Consider the following 25,065-nt stretch of genomic DNA (forward strand, 5'->3'; position numbering starts at 1 on the left):
TTTTGGAGCAATTGTGGAAGCCCCCAATTGATTGATCACCCCACTGGCCGGTGGCCTGGGCCTCCCTCTGCAGGGCGATCATGGGGTGATGGCCAGGCCCCCAACCTATCGCATCGCGCCCGCTTTGGCTGGCCTGGCACCAGTGCGTGTCATAGCGTGGTCATCCGGAAGGTCATTCTGCTGTCTGGTTGATTTGCTTATTATGCTTTTATTATTATAGATTTTGTTCCCCATCTCCAATGCCTGAAACAGTCCATACTCTATATCATCACATGTGCACTTTTTATCATACAAAGACAGGCTAGCTCTACAATGCAGACGAATAAAGCCTCTGATGTTGTGCAAATGTGACCTCTGGGCTAAACACATACAATACTGAAATTGGTACACAGAGGATGCATTTACCATTTTTATTTCGCTATGCAGAAACATACATTCACCATGGGCTGAGTGATGCAATAGACAGTGTAATGGAGAATATATCTTTTTGAAGTCTATTTATAACTAAACAGTAAATAGCTTAATTACAGTGGAAATTCTGTACAGTTTAAGGCTTGGCTCTGAACTAGGTTGTAAATATGGACCAGATTTGGAAATAAAAGTTTTTTTAAATAAAAGAAGAAAAATCAATTAAAAAATATAAGAAAGCAGAAATGAAGATAGAAAAAAAAAACACACCACAAACCACCCCAACAGTGAAATTTCAGAATATTGTGAACTAACAAAAATACATATTTTTCCCCAAATAATGACAATTTACATATTTAGGATCTGATAGGGAACTCTGGAAATCTTTCAAGATTGAACGCAGAGCAAAGTGGACGACAAGGAAGAAATCACATTAATATGCTAAAATCAGTACTACCTTATAATGAATTAAATTAGATACACAAAGCAGGACTGGAAGCATTAACTATCTCCAGAGGATCAGAGAGTCGTCACTGTTTATAGGTTAAGAGTAATAAAACCAGGTGAAACAAGTACAAGATTCAAGTGTTTACTGAGGGGACTCGGTTATTGGCACATCTAATCTGGGATAAACCTGACAAAACGGACCTAGACAGCTTCTAGCGTTTTAGGGTAATCTTCATTTATCTGTAAACAAAAGATCTGTCACCTAGGAAACTGCAATTGTGTTTAGACTTTAATGATAATAAACTATAAAAGGCATGGATTGGTTATGTGTTACATGAGATCACGGTTTATATTGTTGGTTATGAACGTGCAGGTATAGCTGAAAACTTAGACACTTTGTGAAAATTAAAAATGCTGCTCTTTTGTAATTTTATCGTTGCTTCATGCAATATCAGTTTAGTGCTGCTGATTCGGATTGCTTTATTATGGGAAGATCTCTCTGCCAGTGTCTTTAATTGACGGTCAAGGTTTGTTCTTCTGGATTGAAAGTTTCCACGGGCAGATACAAGTCAGTGGGGTTAGAAGAAAGAACTCCATATAGGCTCTGGTTTTCCTAATGGTTTGCATGACTGGATTCCTGTGCAGGCTAAGTTATTCCTGTAGAAAAGAGAATTGGTCAGTTATGCATTTGAAAACACCTGAGATCAAGGTCAGAAGAAAAGTATCTTACAGGTTATTCAATGCTTTTTTTTTCCTTCAAAAAAAGTATTTTTTATTGATCTTTAGAGAGAGAGGAAGAGAGACAGATATAGAAATATTGATGAGAGAGAAACATCATTGATTGGTTGCCTCCTGCATGCCCCACACTGGGGATTGAGCTCGAAACATGGGCATATGCCCTGACCATGAATTGAACCAGTGACCTCTTGGTTCCTGGGTTGATGCTCAACCACTGAGCCACACTAGCCGGGCTACTCAATGCTCTTTTTGATAAGATGTTGTAAAATACCATGTAAGCCACTGATATGCTTTGTCTTGAATAACTACAGCATCATCCAAGTGGCTGAAGCTCTGTGGAGAATCTTTTTTTGCTGTCTATCTTCCAAATTACTCTTTCAAGTTACTTAGTAACTTGAATCTGAGTGGTTTTTATGTTTTTCTTTAAGAGAGGCCTCTTGTCAATCTATGTTTCTTAAACCAAAGTCAGAGAACTAACTTCTTTCATTTATACATGTAAAACATTTAAGAGACTTTTATTACAGAGCCAAGTGTGCAAGTAGCTCATCAGTTGCATTCAGCATTCAAAGCCCCCTAGGGTGCTGAGAGCCCCACAAATGCTTGCATGGCAGGTTAGTATGCATGACAAGTCTGCGCACACACAGAGGATGCTGTCTGCTTGCGAGGCCGGCCCGACAGCAGCTGGGAAGGCATGCGCTTCCTGGAGGAAAGCGGGACCACAGGACTGAATTTTCCTCCTCCTGAGACGCAATGCTCCACCAGGGGGCAAATCAACACAGAATACAGGAGACAGAAGACATCCAAAATGAAAGTCAGCGCTCAGGCTTCAAATGAAAAATAAACCAAAGCAAACAAAAGCATACACAGGCTATAACCAAACACAGTTGAAGAAAAAGCTTACAATGGGATAATGTTGCCATCCAAAGGCATAGGGAGTATATTTTATTTCCCTAGTATTTGGAACACACATATTGCACCTTTCAGAACAAAACTACCTCAGTTCTGAGCAGGTCACATGGCAAGTAAAATCAAATTTGGCCTTGCAGGTTGGCTAATGAAACGAGTATAGGACAAGGACTAAAAGCAAACGCCAGCGAGCTCTCGCAAGCAAGGACCCTGCTTTTCCTTTGTCCTCTAGCTGGCACTGTCTGCAAAGTCTTCTGGATGGAACCTCCAAATCTGAAACAAGCAAGCACCTGCCAAGCAAGTCTCCATCCTTTGGGTAACCAGCCAGCCCTGCAAATGCCAGTGAGAGAAAAAAGGAAAGGGTGGAGTCAGGCGAAGGATGAGGGGAAAGTGCCTCATGCCACATGCCAGCCGAGGCCAAGCCAAGTGAGTCAGTGTCACCTCTTACCTGGGGTCAATCCTCTCCATCTTCCGGTGTGATCTCTGTCTCTTTATGGACCACTACTTTGGTTACTGACATGTCAGGGTGCTGCTCTTTGGCCTCTTTAATTGCCTGAGCCAGCGCCTATCCCCAAGAAATCACAGAAGGGCAAAGACAAAAAGGAGGTGGAACATGCATGATCAGTAGCAAGGTGGAGACTCATGAGCTAGATCTTTATACACAATTTACAAATGAGGTACAATGATTGCAAAAAGAATCGTACATTGTATATTGGAAAGTTAATTCAGAAAATTGTTTAGATTACATGCTGGACTGGAAGAATAGCACTGGGAAGAACAGGGCCAACCAGTTTTTCTGCCCTGCTGACAGGTATTGACCATCTTACACACACTACCTGGTCATGGTCGATGTCCGCATCGCCCGTGATGACTATTCGCTTCTCAATTCTCGTCTCTGAAATGCCTCCTTTCACAGTCTGGAAGGAAGAGACAACTGTTATGAATTTTCCCACTTAGAGGAATAATCATTTTTCAATGGAGGAAATGGAAGAAGATGTTGACCCAGTTTTAAGTAACATCATTCTTTCTTTCCCTAATTTTCAATTACAGTTGACACAGGATGCTATGTCAGTTCCAGGTGTACAACATAGTGATTAGGCATTTATATAGCTTATGAAGTTATGACCCCGATATGTCTAGTGCCCATGTGACACCATGCATAGTTATTACAGTATCATCTGTTAAGAAGTGAAAACAATTCTATGGCAGTTATTGTAAATTGTTAATTTCAGAAACAAGGATGGAATGGAATCTTTTGGATTTGGCTGGCCAGTGTTTCTGGAGCACCTATCATGTGCCAAGCATTAGTGTCAGGTAAGCAAAGATTATCAGACTGTATATTCCTGAACAGAACTAGCCCAGGAGGACAAATATACCATAAATACAGTAGTTGAGAAAGCTACAATGCAGCTTTCCTGGCATACTGAGAGTCACATAACTATTTGCATACGCAGCCAAACCTAGAAAAAGTTCTGAGGGAAAGTCTTACTTTGGTGATGTGGGTGGTGGTCGTGGAACAGGTGGTTTCAGATGTGATCGTCTGTGCACTCATTAGCACGCCAGGCTCCAAATCAGCACTAGGATCAACCTAAGCAAGCAGAGAATAAGATATCACACTCAAATATTTACATTACCTCTCCAGATGTTTGCTTAGTTTAGAGCATTATGGTGACTTAGTTATCTCCCATAATCACTGTGCACCTCAATCAGCATCTGGCAGCTGCCACTATGGGTAAAGACTGACCCAGACATGGCCAGAGTTCACCATCCTATATAATAAAAGCATAGTGTGCAAACTGTCCCTTCGGCCGGGAGTTGTACGGGAGTTCGACCAGGGTGCAGGGCCTGCAGGGGGAAGGGAGGGAGGCCCCAGCTGGCAGCTGCTAGGGACCCTACCAGTGTATAGTGCCCTGGGCCTCTAGTCATTAATAAAGCTGGGGCTTTAGAAATGAGAGCAGTGGCTGGTTGGGTTAATATTTTTCCTTATCGGTGGCTACGGAAATAGATGTCTGGGCCTTTTTCTACTGTTTGAGATGTAAGAAGACTTATTTAAGGCGCCTGCTACCCCACAATCAGTACTAAAACAACATTATTGCATCACTCTTGACAGAGACAGTCTGGCTGCTGGTCCTCTGAGTCTCACAAATTGACAATCATGCAGTTACACTTAAACACACTCAGCCATGAAAGGGATAAAACAGAGGGCCAGGGCTCCGATCGTCCCAGACTCTTACCTCTGAGGATTCGTATGTTATGGTTTTGGTTTCTGTGTGAACGACTGGCAGTTCCTTGGTAGAAATTTCGAGCTTTGCTCCTCCTGGCGACACACTGCCAAAACTGATGGTTTCTGTTTTCACAGTGGATGACTGCGCCAACAGGAAGTAGGGGAGTGGCCATTAGTTTGTACAAATACAGTTTTGGTTTTTTCCCTCCCCGCTTGGTGGATATATACAAGCACAGGTTAGTGTGAAATAAATGTTTTCACATTCCACGCTGTTAGGGACGTTGGGAAGTGAGGCACACCACAGACACATGCCCAACAGTCTCCCAGAATTCCATGGCATCTTTATGTGGAATGTTCCAGGTAAAGGAAAACATTTTGAAGGAAATAAACTATTTTTCGTCCCCCTTCCTTGATCTCATAAACTAATCTTAATAAAAAAAAATCATAAATTAGCCTTTTAAAAAATATGAACTTCTTAGAAAGAAGGAACAAGTAATAAGACATAACTCCCCTACTCCCAATACTTTAAGAATTACAAGGAAACAGGATAAAGAACCAAGTTCTGGTATTTGGCACCTGGACAAGCATGGTTTGTGGTCCTTCAGGATTACATTGATCAGAAATCAATTTATCAAATTTTCTAATATCCTGGCTGGACAGGCACTTCCCAGGTTTACTGCCAATTATAATAATTGCAGTGAGAGCAGAAACCACTTCCTGGAACTATATATTATTAAGAATCGTTATATATGTTTGCATGAGACCCATAATTGCCATGCACGACAGAAATAAGAGGAGAAAGAAAATGCACTTGAAAAAGAAAATTAAACTTAGCTTCATCTTTATGCTTAACTAAATTTCAAGGACTCAGATCAGTTTACTTTAGTGCTAAAAGTAAATTAACTACTAGTTACCTCAAAATGAGGTTTTTGTTCCAAAGTTTCAGAAACGTGGATTGTTGCACTCTGCTCCTCCTCTGGCTCATGGGAAGCAGTGGCCATTTCTTCCTGTTCCAGGACAGCTTTATCTGCAACCTCCCCTTTCTCCTCTTTAGCCCCCTCCGTCAGAGCAGAGCCCTCCTTCCCTTTAACGCTAGAAGCACCAGCAGATGCTGCCTGTGCTGCAGCATCCGCGTCATCTCCAGCCGCGTAAGAAGCATCCCCACTTGCATGCACATTCATCACACGTCTTTCCTCCACCACCACCGTTTCCTGAACAACCTTCTCCATGCTAAGTGGCTGGGGGGGCTGGGTTGATTCGGTCTCGGTTTCGCTGGACTCTGTCTTGGCTTCTGTTTTCTGTATGGGGAAAGATTGTGTCAGTGCGACTTTCCATAAACCAAAGGTAAAAAAACAACAACAAAAACCACCACCACCACAACAAAAACCGATGCCACCCACCAAGATGCCTAAAGCCAGTGTGAAGTGCTTATAACCATAAACACTTTAGGAAATACAAATTAGCTTTATTCCTCCCACCAGAATCTTTGATGCCTGCCCTCTGCCCTGTCATACACATTAGAATCTGTGCTGCTACCTTGGGATATCCGCAAAAGAAAGAAAATGCAGTGCAAAACACAATTTAAATAATAAACCACCACCACCACCACCACCACCACCACCAAAACCCAAACAGAATAAAAAAGCTTTGCAGCAGCACATTCACATTGTTTTGGGCTGCTTTCTTGGACCTCATAGGAGACATAAAATGGTTTAAAAAAATGAATGCCATTAAAATTTCTCATCACCATTGCCTTTTGAGTATCTGAAGTATGTTCTTGTAATGGAACTAAATGCATATGACAGGCACGCCATGCAGGCATGACGGAGAAGAACTGAGGGCACCTCTGAGGTGTTTGAGGCAAAGCCCACTTGGATGCAACACCAACACACACACACACACACACACACACACACACACACACACAGCAAACAGGCATAAAGAAAGCAAGCAAGGCAAAGAGGCAGAGTCAGAACACCAAGGATGGAAGCAAAAGGCCACCTGAACCCAGCTCTGAGAAGAGGAGGTAACCCCTCCTATGAATTCTGTCGGCTTTCTCGCAGACTCTAATAAACTGAAGATTTCAGAGCCATCCATGAGCTTTTCACCAGAAGACTGCTTAGTCTGAGTGAACAAAGAAATGGAGAGTCAAGCACAGAGACAGGTACCTATACAGGCACACAGCGCATTCACAGCTGGTGAGACAAAACTGGAGGCGGAGGAGAGAGGGAGGAGGGAGGAAGGAATCTACCAGAGACTTGGGGAACGGAAAAGAATGGGAAATAAAACAGCCAATCGAGGTGACCATGAGCTCTTGTTGGGTAAGGCAGAGAGAGTTATTAGGATTAGGGAGGCGCTGGTTTAAGCGGATCATTTTTTTCCCTTCATTGCAAGCCACAGCAGCACTATCGCATCTCGGGCACGGGGAGCTGGAAGTAAAACGAAAAGTGTTTTAATGCTCGCTGGACTGCGGTACTGACTGAACCATGAACAAAAGTAAAAAGCTTGGGTTGGCTGCTCTAAACGTAAAGCCAAACAGCAAGATAAACGGAAAGGTTCAGGGTGGAGGGGCGCTGCCTCAGAAAGGTCATGCTGGCATCGGGGGCGGTGGCCGAACGAAAGGCACTGGTTACCACGACTCGGGAGGCAGCCGACTCGGTAAGGTAATGGGCAGTGGTGACGCTGAAGGCCGGCTCCTGGGAGTACCTCCACTCGGACAGGCTCTTCCTTCGGGGTCCAAAGAGCCCCACTTTCAAGGCCTCCCCCTCTGGGGCGTGCTCAGCTTGGCTCCACCGCACGCTCTCCAGGCCCACGTGCAGAGCATCCCCGCCCAGCACCTGAGCCTTCCTGGTGGGGTCTTCTTCCTCCGGACTCTGCCGCCGGGACTCGGCCTCCTTGATGGGAGCCAGGGACTCCGACAACCTCCGCTTCGGAGTGTGGCCCTCGGGTCCTCGCTTGGACTTCTCATCAGTGATGGCTTCCAGGACCTCGTACTCTGTCATGACGGGGGTGACCTTCCTGGGCTCCATTTTCTGAAACACTTCAAGACCCGAGGACTGCACTCCTTTCTCTCCCTCCTTAGCTTTCTCCGTCATAGTCACGATTTTTCCGGATACGGTATCATAGGACTTTCCGAGAGTGTATATCTTCTGTTTGCTTTCTTCTTTCAATTGTATTTCCTGGGCCAAGTCGTCGAAGCTCTGCATTTCAATGGTACTAGAGCGTAACATGTCGGCGGGAATGTCACCAGTTCTACTGCTCATGGTCACCACCTTGTAAGTCACAATCTTTTTCAAATCGCCATCAACTACCTCAGTAGGTATTTTGTCTACAAAAACCCAATCCTCTGTGCCCTATATTTGAAATATAAAAGCTAAATTAGAAACGCTGATGGCATCTCATTTCTAAAACAAGAATCCTTTACGAAAATCAGGACAAGAGCTACACTCATGTGACTGCACTGGCTGGTGCCATCTAATAATTATCGCTGCCATCGCTTCTCATCTGAAATTTATAAGCTCTAATCCTCAATTCAGAATACAGTCTGCATGTGGAGCTGCAGGGTCAGATTTCTTTAAATAGAAACATACTTTGATGGTGAGATATATCTGATCGTATGTTAAACATCTACATTATTCTATATTTTAACCTTAAATACTATAATCTTGAGGTGGTTGTACAAGTTATTTAGCTTTACGTGTGTTGACACAAAAAGCCAGTTTTCCACATGAAACATAACAGTGTATTCAGATCTGTTCTCAAAATGAACTTGCCAGCATTCCACAAGTTTCTGGGGATATGCTTGCATGTTTGTAAGTTATACTTCCTTATTTAGGAGATCAAATCCATTATACCACTTATTATCCACTTATTAACTATTGCATGTGCCCGTGTTCAAGGCATTAGAAGGAACGATTTCCCACTGTTGGGACATGGTAGGAGCCTCTTACAAACAGGTGACAGTGACCTGTACAGTGTTCCAATCTTATTTGCAACTCATGTTCATCGTCTCAGTACTTCCTTTGCCACCTTCCTACTGTCAGTGCCAGTAAGGCAGAAGAAATGAAAGTTAAGACATGTTTGCATTTGGGAAGCCTCACAGGATGGGACCAGGCAGCTGACTAGTCTAACAGGTTCCAGAAAGAAGAGAAATCAAGGAGCAGATAAGCACCTTGGTTTGCATTTTAAATTGGAATGTTTTCTACTTGCATACTCATCACTGCCTGCAAACTTGAATCCAGAAATATGTGTGCCTTAGGAAAAAAGAAGTGCAGATTCATCAACTTGTTGGTGCTGGATTAAAGGAAATGAAGTGAAAAATAACCTCTAGGGTCGATGGGACCGTTTTCTGGAAAATGATTTGCTGAGAGGTAACCGCGGAGTCTCCTTCCCGCATTCTCTTTATCACACTTGGCTAGTGGGAAAACCAATAGAAATTCAGAACTTTCAAAGCCATTCAAAGCCATCCAGATTAGTATCACACTAAGGGTAAAACAAATGGTGAAGAGTTCCAATAATTAGAAAAGCCCACACACAGACATAGCCACCTAGGAGCAAAAGCCATAAAGAAATGATGGCTAACTGGGAACTACAAGGGTGAGAAAATTCCTTTTCCCCTCCCCAGAAGCGAAGCAAAAATGATATATACCTACCTTAGTTTTCAGCAAGGTAAATTTTAAAAAGAAAACAAAACTAAAGACATTTTAATAACACTGCAGTCTGAAGAGCAATACCCTTTCGGAAAATTCTTTTATGTTTGTTTTTTACCTGAGACTCAAGGAATGAAGAGCTTCCCTGCTGCAAAAATATAACCTTTTCAGAAATCTCTCTTTCTTCTTTGGTCTGTTTGAATAAAGGGGGTTGGGTTGGAGAAGAGGAAGCAGACAGTTCCCAAAAAGGCAAGTTAGGAGAGAGTTCTTTTATTGTGCTATACATATAACAGTCATTCTTTTATTTATTTTTCTGAAAAAAGCAAATTATTGTCTATTCATTTGAAAAACGGTCTGAAACCATCTCAAAGTTGAATTAGTTATTTCCAAAAAGAGATAATTTTCCTAAATTCTGGTGTTTGTATGACTCAAACACTCTTATTTCTCCAAACACAGAACATGCAAGAGCAATAAGAAGAGTGCCCAGCCTCAAACAGTGTCTCTATGTCAGTCATCGGCACCCCGCCAGTGAGTGAGTATGAAAAGAAAATGTTAAGACTTAAAAACATTAAGGTGAGAGTAATCTCGATTCTATTTCTAATACTTGATTGTATTCCCATGTAAGTGCTGCTATGTAAAGAGTCAAGAAACACACATGGGTCACTGCATTAGCTACGGATGCAAATAAACCGGGTCTATCTAGATCGACTTGTTTATTGTTCCACAAATAAACATAAAATATACTCAAGGTAGTAGCTTTATTTGAATTTTCATAACATGGTGAAGACTTCTAAATAGTCAATTTGAAAATATTTTGGTGAATAATTTATTTCAAATCATGCTTATCTTTATTATATCAAATTAAGAAACGTTCAAGTAAATAAGTCATGTTAGAACTAACTTTTATCTTCTTGTTATTCTTTTCTCTAGTATTAAAAAGGAATAATTTAAGTGGCTATACATTGACTACTGACCCTATCTGTGCACAGCATGCAACTCCATACAACAGTGACAGAAAGGAAGGCAAATTTAAAAAACAAAGTTCAAAGTTTCTAGAAGAATGGAGCTTTCAAAATAAATTCTATTGTTGTAAACAATATAATCTTATGAGAGCTATTTAGTGAGGAACAAGAAAGACATTTTTGAAGGAAAAATAAAATCCCTGTCCTGCCCCATTTTGGAGAAAGGTATTGGAAGAGACAAAACATACCATGTGCAATCATTAAATGTGGATTTCTGTTTGGTTTACTTTCAATCATAGCCTCTTTTTCAAATAGGAATAAGAAACAGGAAAGAAAGGTCAAAATTATAGGTACTTTTCAGAATACCACTGCTAGGCCTCTAATTAGAATCACTGAACTATTTTTTTCCTAAAATGAAAGCTTAAAAAGACAAAATCAGCAGGAAAACAGTGGTAGTCAGCGTATTCTATTATCTGACATCAATTCATTTCCAAAAGGTCCGTGTTTATAACTAAAAATGTCCACACTGTCTGCACTCAGAACTGGGTATGTCCAGTTGCAGAAAAGGGTAAACAAAAGGGGATAGATATTAAAATTAAACCCTATAATGGTCAACCCCAATCCAGTTAGTTCAGCTAACAGAGAAGAGGTACTGACAAAGAGAAGTTGATAATAAGGACACTTACTAATCTAAGGGTTTAGAACAGAATTAGATGTATCCATTTTGTTCCGTGACCTAAAAGTTCATCTCTGAAACATGACTGAAACCAAGGCCTGATGCTGGCATGCACAATTCAGAGGTGCACTCGCTCTTGGGGGAATCAAAGGTTTCTACAGAGCTGGGCCAGGGGTTTTCAAACTGAGCTGTGCATTAGAATTATGTGGCCAGCTTTTAAATAAGAGTTGATGTGTGGGGTGCACATCAGTATTTCAAAATTTCCCATAGATAATTGTAATATGTACCAAGGCCTGGATGAAAAAATCAAAGAAGTCGGATTCAGAAGATGGAGATAATTCTTCTTAATCATAAATAGATGATCCCTAGTGAATGGTTTTGTTTTTTTTTGTCCAATTTGAGGTCCATCTAAGACCCGAATAGCAAAAGGAGAGCTGGACTAGAAAGCAGACAAATGCACAAATAGAATCGATTCCAATTATTTCTGGTAGTTACGTTCTACAAAGTCGCTATGAACAATAAACTGGTGAATGCTGAAACACTGCCCCATTGGGGATATACAGGATTAGGTTCCTGGGAGCCTCTGGTCATTATCAATACATAATCTGTTTTGTATGCATTTCTGTTTAAAGTCCTTATATTTAACATAGATTGTTGATCCACATCAACATGGAACTCAGAGTCAACAACACTCTTATTCCTGAATGAGGCTCATCTAACACATGTAGCTTCCCATAGGGCACACTGCTGAATGTTAGACAGCACTTCAATCCTATGCCTGGGGGCCATTTTACACAGAAAAATCACCAGCAAAAACACAAAAAAGCAATAATGTGGCACTAAACAGGCCATGAAAAGGACACTTGTTTATAGTGTGAGAGCTGAACCAAGAAAGCAGAACCCTGCCTTTCAGCCTCAGCTGGGCACGTATACACTGAGCCACTCAAGGTTTTCACCACTCAGCCTGTCTGCCAAGGGCCATGGAACCACTGTTGATACTGACACTGGGGTTACAATAAATTTTAGTGAAGAAGCAGATGTGCAAATATGCAGTGTGAATGAGGAGGATTCACTGTACTAAGCTCACATACCTGCAAAACCAGCCACATTAAAAAAGAGAATATTGGCGCTGTGTAAGTGCTAATGGGTACTGTCTATTGGGTGGAATTTGGAAACTTTCAATATTCAAGTAACCATAAGGGAACATGCCTCTAATGTGGACAAGGCCAAGGTGCATCATAGAAGACTGTCATGGAAAATATGTGTGAACAGAAGATATACCTGGAATTCTTCACATACCACACACCTACCTTTTCTATGTTCTATGAACCCTGTATGTGGTTTGTCAATTTTCCAAACTTAATAAGGACTGATGTTATCTGCTGTTTTGGGGCATATCCTTGCTAATAATGCAAATATTTTAAACTACTGGCAATAAAATTCTCATTTTATAGTAAACATATGTAATATGCTTAGAGTATCATCACCATTACTAGCTTATTACTTGTATTTCTAACTCTGAATTTTCTTTTAATCATAAATTGGTAGCATCTTATAAAAATATATTTACTGCTCTGGCAAGGTAGCTCAGTTGTTGGAGCCTCGCCCCATACACCAAAAAGGTTGTGGGTTCAATTCCCGGTCAGGGCACATACCTACTTTGTGGGTTGGATCCCTGGTCAGGGCATGTATGGGAGGCAACCGATCTATGTTTCCCTCTCTCTTTTTTCCTTCCTCTCTTTAAAAAAAAATCAATGAAAACATCCTCAAAACCAAAAAAATACTTAGGAGTCAAACACACCATAGATAAACAAAAAAGATGGTCACATTAAAAACCAGCCCTAATTAGATTCTTTCCACAACATTTTATTACCTAGATTACAAAAAAAAAAAAAAATAACCAAGCTTGGGGTCATTGAATCAGGGTTTCTTCAACCTCTCACACAAACAGTATTTGGCCCTTGTTTAAAATTAAATTATTTTAGGACTTCTTTCTAAACTGGTCAATTACTGTTTACTTAGATTTAAAAAGGGACACATGAGTCCTAGCTGGTTTGGCAGATAGAGTGTCGGCCTGTGGACCTAAGGGTCCCGGGTTCGATTCCAGTCAAGGGCATATGCCTGGGTTGTGGGCTTGATCCCCAGTAGGAGGCATGCAGGAGGCAGCTGATCAATGATTCTCTCATCATTGATGTTTCTCTCCCCCTTCCTCTCTGAAATCAATCAATCAATCTCTCTCTCTCTCTCCATAATTTTTTTCTTTTTTAAAATAAAAAGGGATACATGAAATAATAGGATGATATAAAATAGTAATTTATTTAGAAAAATACCTCCCTTCTAAAATGAAAATCTTTTGGGTACGTGTTTGTAAATGAATATGCTTTGCATGTAGCTTGCTGGGAGGAGAAAAGTTATCTTTTGCACTTTTCACAAACCATAACAAAAGCCAGGGCCATAATTTAGAAACTGTCAAGAATTTATAGAGCATACAAACTTTTTGGATTGTTCTTACGGCCCTCAAATGGAATATAAACTTGGATGCCAGGAAGGGGCCTGGACAGTGTTAGAAGGCAGCCCCTAGGCTACTCTGCCCAGCCCCAAGGTCAAGGAAAATACGCAGAGCTCTGTCCCGCCCTGAAAGGACCTCTCTTCCTCTGGGACCTGAAGCTCCTTAGGGCTGCTCTTTGATAACCAGGGTTAATCAGCCTTGTTTTTAAGTTCTTTTTCAGGTCTAGCCAAGTCTTTCTATAATTTTCTTTTTGTGGTGGTGCTGGACCCTGGGGTAGAACCTCTGCTTAACAGCTTAGGAGACCCTAAAAGCAGACCAGCCCATCGCCTTCTCCAGTCTAAATAACCAAACTGCTCACTCCTCTGCAGAAGCCATGTTTCCATCCTTTAATTATAAAAAATAATCCTTTCTTGGGCTCACTGCAGCTTGTCTGTGCTAACACAGAAAAGGCAGCACTGTCCTGGGAAAGTGCACTATGTTCAAAGTATCACCTTTTCAAGTTATTAATGATTTTTGGTTCATCAATGTCATTCTCTACGAATAAGATGATTTGATAAATGAAACACATTTTTTACTAGTCTGATGGCCTAGCTCTGGAAAGTCCCTTGTTTATTAGCACCAACCTTTAACATCTCTACGCGTCCACCTAAGCTTCATTCAAAGTGGCTACCACCTACCATGTCCCTTACTAAGCGACTGTTAGGAGGCATGGGTTTTTTGGTTTCAGTTTTGGTGACTATTTTTTGTGTTTGTAACTTAATGCAGTGTCTGCCATCCTCAGAGCCAAAATGATCTTCCTTATTCCCAACAGAGATAGTAGATATACAGTAAGTCAAATCTGACTAACTACAATGAAATTTTATGCAATGATAATTAACAAGCGATATTCTTACTAATGCAGGGTCTCCAACATTTAAATCAATTGGAATGAGACATTTCATCTCTTGAAACTCAAATAATCTGATGGAAATTGGTGTTTAATGGCAAAGGAATACTTTGGTAATAGTACTTTCCATTTATTCTGCATAAAAGGACCCTTTTCAAAGTAATTCAAATAGAGAAATGCCTCGTCAGTGTTTAGCTGGATTTGGAATTGTCATGAAGATAGTATAGTGATTGTGGTCACTTTTGATAAATAGCTCTTAAAGGAAGTTTTAAAAATGACCAAAATGAGTTTAATTACATTCTTTTTTTTCCTACTGCAAAGACCGAAGCATTGACTACTGTTAAAGAAATTTTCTCCCATAAAGGCCTAAGTTTTAATTTTCTTCTGTTCTGTTTCAGCTTCCTGGACAAATATCTCACAATAATGAAGTCTTGGTAAGAAATTAATCAATCAATATGATGCAAGAAAGATGCAGTTTTAAAAAACTAATTTTTTTGAAAGACAGATAAAGCAAGATGATGTCTAATAGTCGACAGTCAGATTAGCTATTCGTGGGCCCCACAATGGGAGCACCAAGTCACTCGCACCAGCTGGATCCTCCCTACACTCTGGCTGTAATTTATACAGAGCTTTCCTCTATGCAAGAGTCTCACTTGAAAACATATTCTGGCCTTACTTTCCTTATTAAAAATAAAATAAAAACTGGTTATAAATCTGTTAAAATAGCAGTCATATGTATAAAAATCAGTTATAAATTTTAAAAAAAATACTGCTCATACCTGTAAAAGGCTGGTACAGTATTCCGAGAATAAAGTATGTCCTGAAATTCTATCAACTTCAGGTTACCATTTAGTCAAACATTAGACAACCTCCCTAGGCCTTATCTTGCAATTAATGAGAAGCATTCATGAGTTTTCAGGGCATTTCTTAATGTAGCAGAAGCAGCATATTCAGAAAAAGTGTCAGTTCTTTGTCAGTAGCTAATTTTCTCCCAGCTGTGAAATGTAGGTTTAATGGGATAGGCGGACATGCATTATAATTCCCCGTGGCTCCTTGTTTACTCTTAAGCACCATCTGATGTGACCAACTTGCTCCTTAGCCAACTTATCATTTTATTTTTCAGCTTTTCTTTGGAGCACTGAATATGGCAGCTCAGGTTACATACAGACAAGTGGTGAGATTTTACTCAGAAGCTTGCCAAATCCTTTCCCCAGGTGCAGACCCTGTGGAGAAGCGAGTCTAGTGAACAGAAGACAATTGCAACCAACAGCCTGAATACCGACCTCTTCAGGGACAAGTGGTTCTATCATGGGTGCATCTTCCTGCCTGGCGGCTAGTCGCACTGGGGAGGTAGAAAGCCTTTTTTCCCATTCATTCATGATGGCAGTATCTGTGGAGGTTTCTAAAAAGGTTCTTTTCAGCTCACTAATATTGGTCTGATGTTTCATCAGGTCATCTTGAGTTTTATCTAGCTCCTATATTCAGAACATAAAGAATCCAACAGTCAACATTTTACATTTATTTTCCTCTTTCCTCTCTCTTTTTTTTAAAAAAAGTAATGTCCATTTCATTAGTAGTCAAAACAAAAGTTTTGATCACAGATCATGACACTACCACAAACACTCTGGTGAAAATGTGATATTGCCAAGGAAAAGAGAGGAAAAAATAATCTAGGTCACACAAGCATAAAAATCAAGAGTTTAAAATGGTAAACTTTAAAGCATATAATTCACATGTAACCAGAGAGAATTAAAATAAATACACACACAGGAAAAGAGAGAGGAAGGAAATCAGAGAAAGGTGAGAAGTCATCCCCACTTGTTCACAGGTGAGAGCACACAGTTCATGCATCATGGTATGAGCCCACAGGTATACCACGGAAAGAACTCAACACACATGAACATGCACTGGTATATACTCATACCAACCTCTAACATAAGATTACTATGTTTGACATACACATTTTCACCCTTTATTCGCTTAATCAGACTATTCTGAAAAAAGTGGAGAAGAAAGGGAAAGGTAAGGGACATGGTAGTCACTGGAACAAATGTCACCCTCCACACTGCATCAACTACATGGCAACCGGCTACAGAGCATGCTGGGAGACTGGAACACCACAGATGGACAATGGCTTACACACACTGGGTTTTGCTATTGTCTTATCTTTCATTGTCTACCTGTGCCTTGAGCTCTGCATCTTCCTCCTGGTCCGACTGCCAGCATCAGGAAAGAGCGGGAAACAAAGTCTTACCATGCAAGCGACTCTGAGACTGAGGAACCACGGTCTATATAAACTTGCTAAAAGGAGGCACTAGTTTGCTCTTGCTTACGAACGCTATTTCTTCTTTGCAAACCACAACATTCCCACACACAAATGACAAAGCTTAAAAAGAAAAGAGGAGTAAAAGATTCCTTGCTCAGTGGGTTTTTGCCACTTTAACCTGCAGACTTGTAAGTGTAATGTGTGCACACCTATGCTTGGGAGGTGACAGCAAGGGCTCGGCGGGCTGTCCTTAATGGACATTAGAAATGGTTCAGGAAATGTGGGGAGCCCCATTAAAATTCAAATTCATAAGAATGGCTATGATTTCCCAATAATGAGAGCTTTTTGTAGTGCATGAATCCTCATAATAATTCTAAGAGGTTAGCTATTATTATCCCCAATGTAGGCCAGAGAACGGAGGCTCAAAAAATTTAACACAGAGGTTCTCACATTTAAAAACTTCTTGAAACCTGTAATTTCTTGAACTCATGTACTTAAAAAACCAATTTGGGAGGGAAGAAGAAAGATATGGGGTGAATAAGAAAATTTTTATAAAAATCAACTACCATCAACAATTACCTTTAAAATCAATAATTACCTTTAAAAACACTATTTTTGAGTTTTTAAAAAATACAAAAAAATTACCTAAATGCAACTCTGTTATCCTTCCTCCCTCAACCCTTCTCATTTCAAGGACGTGTCTAATCCTTGGGCTAGTATCTGAGTACGAAAAACTAGGTAAGTAGGCCAGGCCACAGTCACCCAGGCCTGTGCTACAGAGGAGGCCCAGAGCAAAGCCACACGCGAGAAGCCAATGCTTGAGCAGGTGGCCATAAGCAAGTCAGTCTATCTGGGTCCAGGTTTCCTTATCTGCCAAAGGGGTCAAGGCTGCCAGCACGCCCCACCCTGCACTACTTTTATGCTGGTTCCTCAAAGAAAAGGAAAAGTGTTTAAAAGTGTTAGCGAGTGCACAGGTAACTCTAACACAGTGTGAGTGATGTGTTAATTCTTAAGTATGTGGTAGGTTCACAGCTCTTCACTTATTTCTAAGCCTCAAAATGTATTGATTTTTGTGTTTCAGATGTTATACAACAAAATGTTAACTGCTATATAAACTTTAAAGTATTATTATTGTTCACTTGTAGCACTTAAGATTACAGTGAAATTTATTAAATATATTTATGTGCAGCTATATGTAACTACTAATTCTTATAAAATAACATGCACTGGTTATATTTTGCCTTAGAAAATTATTAACTTTTAATAAATTTACATGATTGCTTAAAAGGATATGAAAAATACTTTTATATTATTTTTAACTTAAAAAAAATTACGATTTCCAAGCTTTGAATTGAAGTGTGGCATTTCCGAAGGAAGACACTTAATAAAACTCCACTTTGAAATGTTTTTCTGAAGATATTTTCAATAAAATGATTTATAGATACTACTTACAATATTTAGTTCTTCCTAAATACCCAACTAGGTATTATAATATTAAATGCTGTAAAAAGACAACCTAAAGTAAAAATTGTTGCAAAGTAAAAAATAAATTCTGCTAGCACTTTAGGAAATGAACACCTTGACTCCCATTACTATAGATAAATACTGGTTTTACAGAAATTTTAATTATTAACTGGTAGAGAAGATTTGAAAAACAACATAAGCCACACACACACATACATACACACACACATATTTAATGTACCCTAAAAATTTAATAAAGAATACGTAATAGCACAGTATTGCTTCTATCATTGTTCCATCTGACCACATTTTTTTCAATAAAGTATGAAGTTATTTAATTTCTCTTCCTAGACAATTCATTTATTTTGAGTGACCTGTGCTACCTCTAGTCTACAAAAATGAGTTAAAAGAAGTATTATTATTTGAACAAGTATGCTTGACCATTTGGAACTTAAATATATTTCTGTAACCATCAACAAGCTAATTAAATTAATTGTGATGCTCCTCCCCATTCATCATAGCTGTGATACATAAACAGCCTTTCATTTGGGATAGGGCAGTGGTTGGCAAACTGCGGCTCGCGAGCCACATGTGGCTCTTTGGCCCCTTAAGTGTGGCTCTTCCACAAAATACCGATTTCTGCGCATGGGCCACGAAGTTTCAATCGCACTGTATGTGCGCATCCGCACGTGGTATTTTGTAGAAGAGCCACACTCAAGGGGCCAAAGAGCCGCATGTGGCTCGCGAGCCACAGTTTGCCGACCACTGGGATAGGGGAATATATGAAAAATAAGCATTATCAGTGTAGCCAAATGATTCTCAAAATGTGGTCCTAACTAAAATGGACAGAATCAACAACTTCTGGGGACTCCTTAGAAATACAAATTCTCCATCCGGGCCCCAGACCTTCTGAATGAGAAACATGAAATGGGATTCTACAGAGTTTGGAACCACTAGTCTAGGCCTTATAAAATATTTAACTCCTATTGCTATGATTATAATTTCTCTCCATTCTAAACTCCTACTGCTATGATTATAATTTCTCTCCATTCTAAAAGCTAATATGCAAAGCCACTACCCTCAGTGATTATACCAACCTCAGTGGCAGTGGTTTCCCCATCGGCCGCGGTGTCCGTGCGCTCACTGTCCGTCTATTGACCAGAGAAGTGATCGGGTTCCAGGAGGAAGGCAGGAATAGAAAACAAACCCATCTGGTTAAATGGGGCATGGCACAGGCCAAGCAGTCCACTCTCTTTCTCTGTGATCCGAATCAAACTACCTTCCCACAAGAATGCAGGGTCAAGCAAAAGCAAAAGCAAGGCCAGAGCTAGGTTTCACCAGCAGAGCCACTCAGAGGAAGACCAGAGGCACACAGCCTGCGGGAACCGCAGACACTACAGGTAGCCAAGCTGACCTGTCTGGTTTTATGTCTTGGGAAATCCAATTTGTCATTCTTCCCCCCACAGCTTTAACTAAAACCCAAGAAAGATCCCCTAAATATACTTAATACAAAATACTTACTGCAAATTTGATGTTTATATAGTTTTTTTTAATTCTAGTAATATTTCAGACATTTGAAAGGTAAATTAAAATGGAAATTTAAATAAAAAGCTACTATAACAGTCACTGGACTTTCAGCCCCTCATTTATACCGTTTTGATCATTTACATCCATTTCTGACCACCAGGCCATCTGCATTACTTAGTAATTATAAAAAGCACATGCCAGTGACTCACAGGCACATGTTTTACATATGAAAAAAAAAGTAATTTAATTTTCAATTAGCTGTGTTAACTAGGTGTTTTTTAAGACTATATCCTGTGTTTATTTTGCCTCACCCTCCAATATAAAGAGGTATATCTACTGAAATATCTTGTTCCATAAATTCCCATTCAAATGAAGCAATAATAATAATTATGTCTCTCTCATATCCATGTTTCTCTCTCTCTGCCTTCCCTCCCTTCCTTCCACTCGCTCTAAAGCAGGGTGGGGAACCATGGGTCATCTGGATATTTATAACATCATTTGCTTGATATAAATTTATGTTGCTATAAAAAAAAGCTCCTAGATTTATTGAATTTCAAGTCCTGCCTGCAGTTGCCTTGGCAGGGCCACACCAAATGATTTGTTGGGCCTTATGCAGCCCACAGGCTGGACGGTCCCCACCCCAGCTCTAAAGAAATCAATGGAAAGAATATCCTCAGGTGAGAATTAACAACAGCATAATAACAACTTTTTAAAATTAGAGAGAGAAGTATCTACTTGGAAACGAATAAAACAAAGCACAGCATTGTCAGGGCCCATGTTTTTAGGGGAGAATTATACTAGAAATTTCAGAACTGGTTTTTAATCTGTTTCAGAGGTTTATGATTTAAAACAAAAACTAGTTTCTCTGGCGGGGAATAGTATAGCCATCAAAACAGAAACATCTAAATGCCCTAATATTAACTGACTTTTCTTCCATAAATACCAGCTAAGCAGTATTAAATTCCCTTGAGCAAAGATGTGTGATTAATATTTTGAAAATAATCAAAAATTAAAGCTCTAAGGCTGTGAATCTGCCTCTTAAGACACTCCCAAGAGTGTCAGGAAGGGACAGTGGGAGAGTTGTTTATGCTCACATAATTCTGGCTAGGTTCATTTCTTGGCACTAACCCCAACTTTCATTTTATATATTCCTAAAAGAAAAGGAGTTGCTATTTGTGCAATGGTACACCCGAGGTCGCCATTCTGGCCACTTGCTAGCATGTTTAAGTGGGAAATAATTTTCAGTAGGTTGGTAAAGAAAGTGTGTTGATACCTTTTCATGACCTGACCAACTTGGCAACATGGGGGGTGGGTGGCTATTAATTTCCTTGGGTGGTCATTGCTAAGATATTACAATGCTTCACCCACTGACAATCTAGGGAAAGGTCAGTCTGAATTAAAAAGAGAGAGAGAGGGTGTGAAATAATTCAAAATCTTCAAACTTTCAAGAACAAGTAAGAATGACTTGTGCTCAGTGTGCTAATTGTGTCAAAGATTTTAAAAGTTCTTGAAAGTATTTCTCCTCCCACATATTATTTCCCTATAGCTTTAAAATTTATATCAAGGACTTTGCAAGCATCTTGGCTTTACGTTACAGTCCTTGTGCAGTGTGAGGGGCCTGATCGGACTGACATCAGCTATAAGATACTCGCTAGTTAAATCTGTGACACACTGGGCACATTTTATGTTTTAATCTCAATTTCCTTCTAATAAAATGGTGAAAATAACCCTAACCAGATCAAGAAATGGATACTCAGTGCTTTATATGCCTGACACACACAGCACTAAGAAAACCTATAGTAATTGTAATATATTGATGCTAATATAATTATTACTATTAATTTAAAATGTTAAAATTAAGTGGTCAATTTTTTCCTCCAGATTTGAATTTTATCTTTTTGTTTTTTTGCATTATCAAAAAATTCCTCAGAAATTCATATGTAACTACATTTTATGGTATGGTGAGCTAAATTCATCTTGTTTCTTGAAAGACAATTTGATATACCGCCCCTTCTTATTTGACCACTCTGAAAGTACAAAATAAAGATATTATTGGCCAACAGCTTTATGTTTGAAATGATCAAGCATTTCTACATTGGATTTCACTCTGGAGAAAGGCTGGAACTAATTAAGCCAGCACAACAGGTGAAAAATGAAAGCAGTGATGATAAAATATTTAAAAAGAATTATGGCCATTAGTGATTTTGCAAAATCAAAGTCACAGAGCTGAACTGTATGTTACGAAGTCACCCAGTGTAGCTGCCAAAGTGCTTGAGGCCTGGAGAATGAAACAGGCCACGTAAACAAATGGCTATTTTTTTTATTAATGGAATGACCTACATATGAGTTCTCTAGCTTGGCTGGAACCAGAGAGCACAGCTCTGAACACTTGGTGTTACGAGACGACACTGAACAGATGGCCAAATATGAAGTGTCAGGAGAGCTGCCGTGGCTGGCCGAGGCTGCAGAGGGAGGCTCAGGAGACCGCAGCGGCCAGGGCTGGTTCACGGTCCGAGAGATTTTCAATAACAAGGAGAGTCCCGTACTGGGAAGCTCCAGTCCCATGGTCACCAGCTTGCAAGGAGTACTGCTGTGATTTGTTTTGCTGATGTAATGCAGACATGCCCAAGTTTAACATGAGTTCTCATGCATTGATTACAACAAGATGTATACCCTGGATTAGGCACAAGATCTGTGTGGTTTGCTACACGTAAGTTCAGTTATTTAGAATTCAGAAAGCATAAAATGGCAATCTTTTTGCTTTATGCTAGCCTGATGACTAACCCCATTGCTAAAGGAAAAATGTATGTCCAGGTTGCAAACAAGCTATATAGATTTTATAGATAAATTTGTGTTCTTGACTGTTGTAGGTTCTAGTCTTATATTATCTGATAATATGGCCACTGTGAGAAAGAGTGCTATTAAAGCCTAAGATTTAAACTAGTTTTCTCTGAAAAGTATTTTTCAAGTATGAAAATAGTTACATATATCTAACCTAAGTCATATGTGACCCAGGATCCTTGAAAAGGGCTCTTAGGCAATATCAAATTGAAAAGCTTAAACTTTTATTTCAAACATCTGTGAAACCATTCCCATTTTTATCCCTTCTGCTGAAAAGAAATGGTCATAATACCACTAAATATAGATACTTACACACCCTGGCAATACTATATACTCACAGGTGCAGCTCACGTGATTTCTAGCTGAGCAAAAACTGAAAAGACTTTCTTTTCTTATTATAATGTGGCTTTGACTTTGTAAATTTTTTAAATGCTAAGAGTAATGGGCTTGTCTCCTGCCACAAAACCCTTCTTTTGTGGGAACAGAAGACCTGAGGGGCCCCGGGGAGCAGTGGGCAGGAGGGCAGGTGACAGCCAGGTGCCTCTGTGGGCAGCTTCTATTCCTTTCCCTGTTCTCTATGTGAAGCCTGTAGAAAGGGAAACTGCTGGGCTGTTCATACCGCTATGGGGAAAGGAGAGCAATTAAGAGGAAAGGCTGCTGGCGACAACATCAGCTCACCCAATGGCCTGGATGAGGGACAGGAAACAGACAGGCGGCAGGGCTTCGTGGATGGAGGCTGAAGGCTCAAGTCCTTTCCCCACTGAACAACTGCCTGGCTGGATGCCATAGAGACCCATCCAACGTCCCCGGCCTTTCCAGACTGTCTGAATGCATGTGGGGTTTTTGACTCATGTTGGATTTTAAAGAAATCATCCAGTGTATACGTTGGCATTGCTAGTGCTGATGAAATTTCAGCCCATTTTTACAGTGGATAGTGAGTCTCTTCCTGACTGTGCTTGAAAACTGGTGTTTTCAATGCAGTTCTTTCTGGCCCTGCCAATGACTGATGCTATGTGGACATTTTAGACAGCTCAAACTTCCTTTCTGACCCAAAACACCCATGGAATGTGGCTCACGTCTGTGAGTAACAACGACAGCCTGGCAATGACAACAGAAGACAGTAGAGGGGACATTTCAGAATCCCCAGCATGAGAGGCACTTACAGTTTTGTAAAACTGCCCAGATGATGATGACACATCCCCTATGGTAGTGTTCTCTCCCACCTCACCTTGAGTGGCATTTATCTAGACCAGTGATTTTTCAACCAGTGTGTTGCAAGAATTTTTAAAACATGCAATACCTGACTATTTAGTCAGGGGTACTGATCCCGGTCCCCTTAGATGATCAGATTGGAAAAAATACATTTTTGGTGTGCAGCAGAGTTTTATTAATTATTTTATACTTAGAGGCCTGGTACACAAATTTGTGCACGAGTGGGGTCCCTTGGCCTGGCCAGCAATTGAGGCTGATCAGGGCCACAGGAGGTTGGTAGTGGGGGAGGGCCCACAGGAGGTTGAGCGTCTGCCCCCTGGTGGTCAGTGCGCGTCATAGTGACTAGTTGTTTAGTCATTCTGTCATTCAGTTGCTTAGACTTTTATATATATAGATAATGCCACGAGATGAAAAAGGTTGAATATCACTGATATAGACTATCTCACCACTATGTATCATGATATCAGGATACAGAAAGTCCTCACTTAATGTTGTCGACAGCGTTTGTTACTTTAAGCAAAATGATGTATAATGAAACCAATTTTACCAGAGGCTAATTGACATAAACAAGAATTAAATTCCTATGGCATCTCATCAATGTTATAATGAAAAGATGTTGAATGAAGCTATGTTATTTGATAAATGGCTGTACATTTTAGTAACACTCCATAAATCTAGTCAAAATTTATGTATTTATCTTGTGTGTAATTTACTGTATTAAATGGTAACTGAACAAAACCTTTAACTTAACCCTGATTGCTACACAGCCACAGGGTTATTTAGACTTGACTTCTGGCTGAGTCCTTCCCCAGCCATGTAACTCAGTGGGTAGCAGCATGATTCCAGGCTGGGCTCGGACTGCTACGTCCACATGGTGTTGTGCCTAACCCTGGGGCCGGATTGCTTCCCCCAACACACAAAAATCGCTTCACAGATTGGCACAGACAATAAATGAGGCTCTGAAAGTAGGACCACTATCGCAGCAGCCGTCTAACACTGTTTCGGACCAAAGCCCCGACCACGACAGGGAAGTGTGTTCTATGCCGAGGTACACACCTCTTCCTCTGAACTGTCACTCGGGTCATTGTCTAGTGAGGCACTCAAGGAGGCCGCCTTGGGCTCCAGGTAGCAGAGGCACAGAGCCAGAGGGAAGGAGAGAGTGAGGGCATATGGCACTGAGAAGGAGGCTGAGAGCAGGAAGAAAAAGATGAAGAGGAAACAGGGCACGAGGGAGGGTGAGCGAATCGGGAGGTAATGCTGCAAGCTCTGGGGGAGGAGGTTGGTTTCGGACAGGTTGGGGAAAGAGAGGTACCCGTCGTCATCTAGAAGAGAAGGGAATGACCCCGGGAG

At 40.5% G+C, this 25,065-nt stretch overlaps 1 protein-coding gene across 22 annotated transcripts in view; it reads right to left on the bottom strand.

Annotated features, from left to right (window-relative positions):
* Nucleotides 1–396: 396 nt before the first annotated feature.
* EPB41L3 (erythrocyte membrane protein band 4.1 like 3) overlaps nucleotides 397–25,065 on the bottom strand; it is a 218,704-nt gene continuing 194,035 nt past the window's right edge. For 3 of the 22 annotated variants that reach the window (XM_059706552.1, XM_059706553.1, XM_059706549.1), the window contains 13 exons: nucleotides 19,233–19,286; nucleotides 16,586–16,621; nucleotides 15,689–15,880; nucleotides 9,491–9,565; nucleotides 9,048–9,137; nucleotides 7,357–8,076; nucleotides 6,725–6,847; nucleotides 5,638–6,021; nucleotides 4,734–4,865; nucleotides 3,989–4,087; nucleotides 3,336–3,416; nucleotides 2,948–3,064; nucleotides 397–1,512 (listed from right to left, as the gene is read on the bottom strand). In XM_059706552.1, coding sequence (XP_059562535.1) covers nucleotides 2,954–3,064; nucleotides 3,336–3,416; nucleotides 3,989–4,087; nucleotides 4,734–4,865; nucleotides 5,638–6,021; nucleotides 6,725–6,847; nucleotides 7,357–8,076; nucleotides 9,048–9,137; nucleotides 9,491–9,565; nucleotides 15,689–15,880; nucleotides 16,586–16,621; nucleotides 19,233–19,286 — 2,097 coding nt within the window. In that variant the 3' untranslated portion in view covers nucleotides 397–1,512; nucleotides 2,948–2,953. The remainder of the gene's footprint in view (nucleotides 1,513–2,947; nucleotides 3,065–3,335; nucleotides 3,417–3,988; nucleotides 4,088–4,733; nucleotides 4,866–5,637; nucleotides 6,022–6,724; nucleotides 6,848–7,356; nucleotides 8,077–9,047; nucleotides 9,138–9,490; nucleotides 9,566–15,688; nucleotides 15,881–16,585; nucleotides 16,622–19,232; nucleotides 19,287–25,065) is intronic. The other 19 variants (XM_059706556.1, XM_059706555.1, XM_059706562.1 and 16 more) reach the window with 14 other exon arrangements.

Source organism: Myotis daubentonii, chromosome 8, assembly GCF_963259705.1.
Source record: "Myotis daubentonii chromosome 8, mMyoDau2.1, whole genome shotgun sequence".
Classification (NCBI taxonomy): domain Eukaryota; kingdom Metazoa; phylum Chordata; class Mammalia; order Chiroptera; family Vespertilionidae; genus Myotis; species Myotis daubentonii.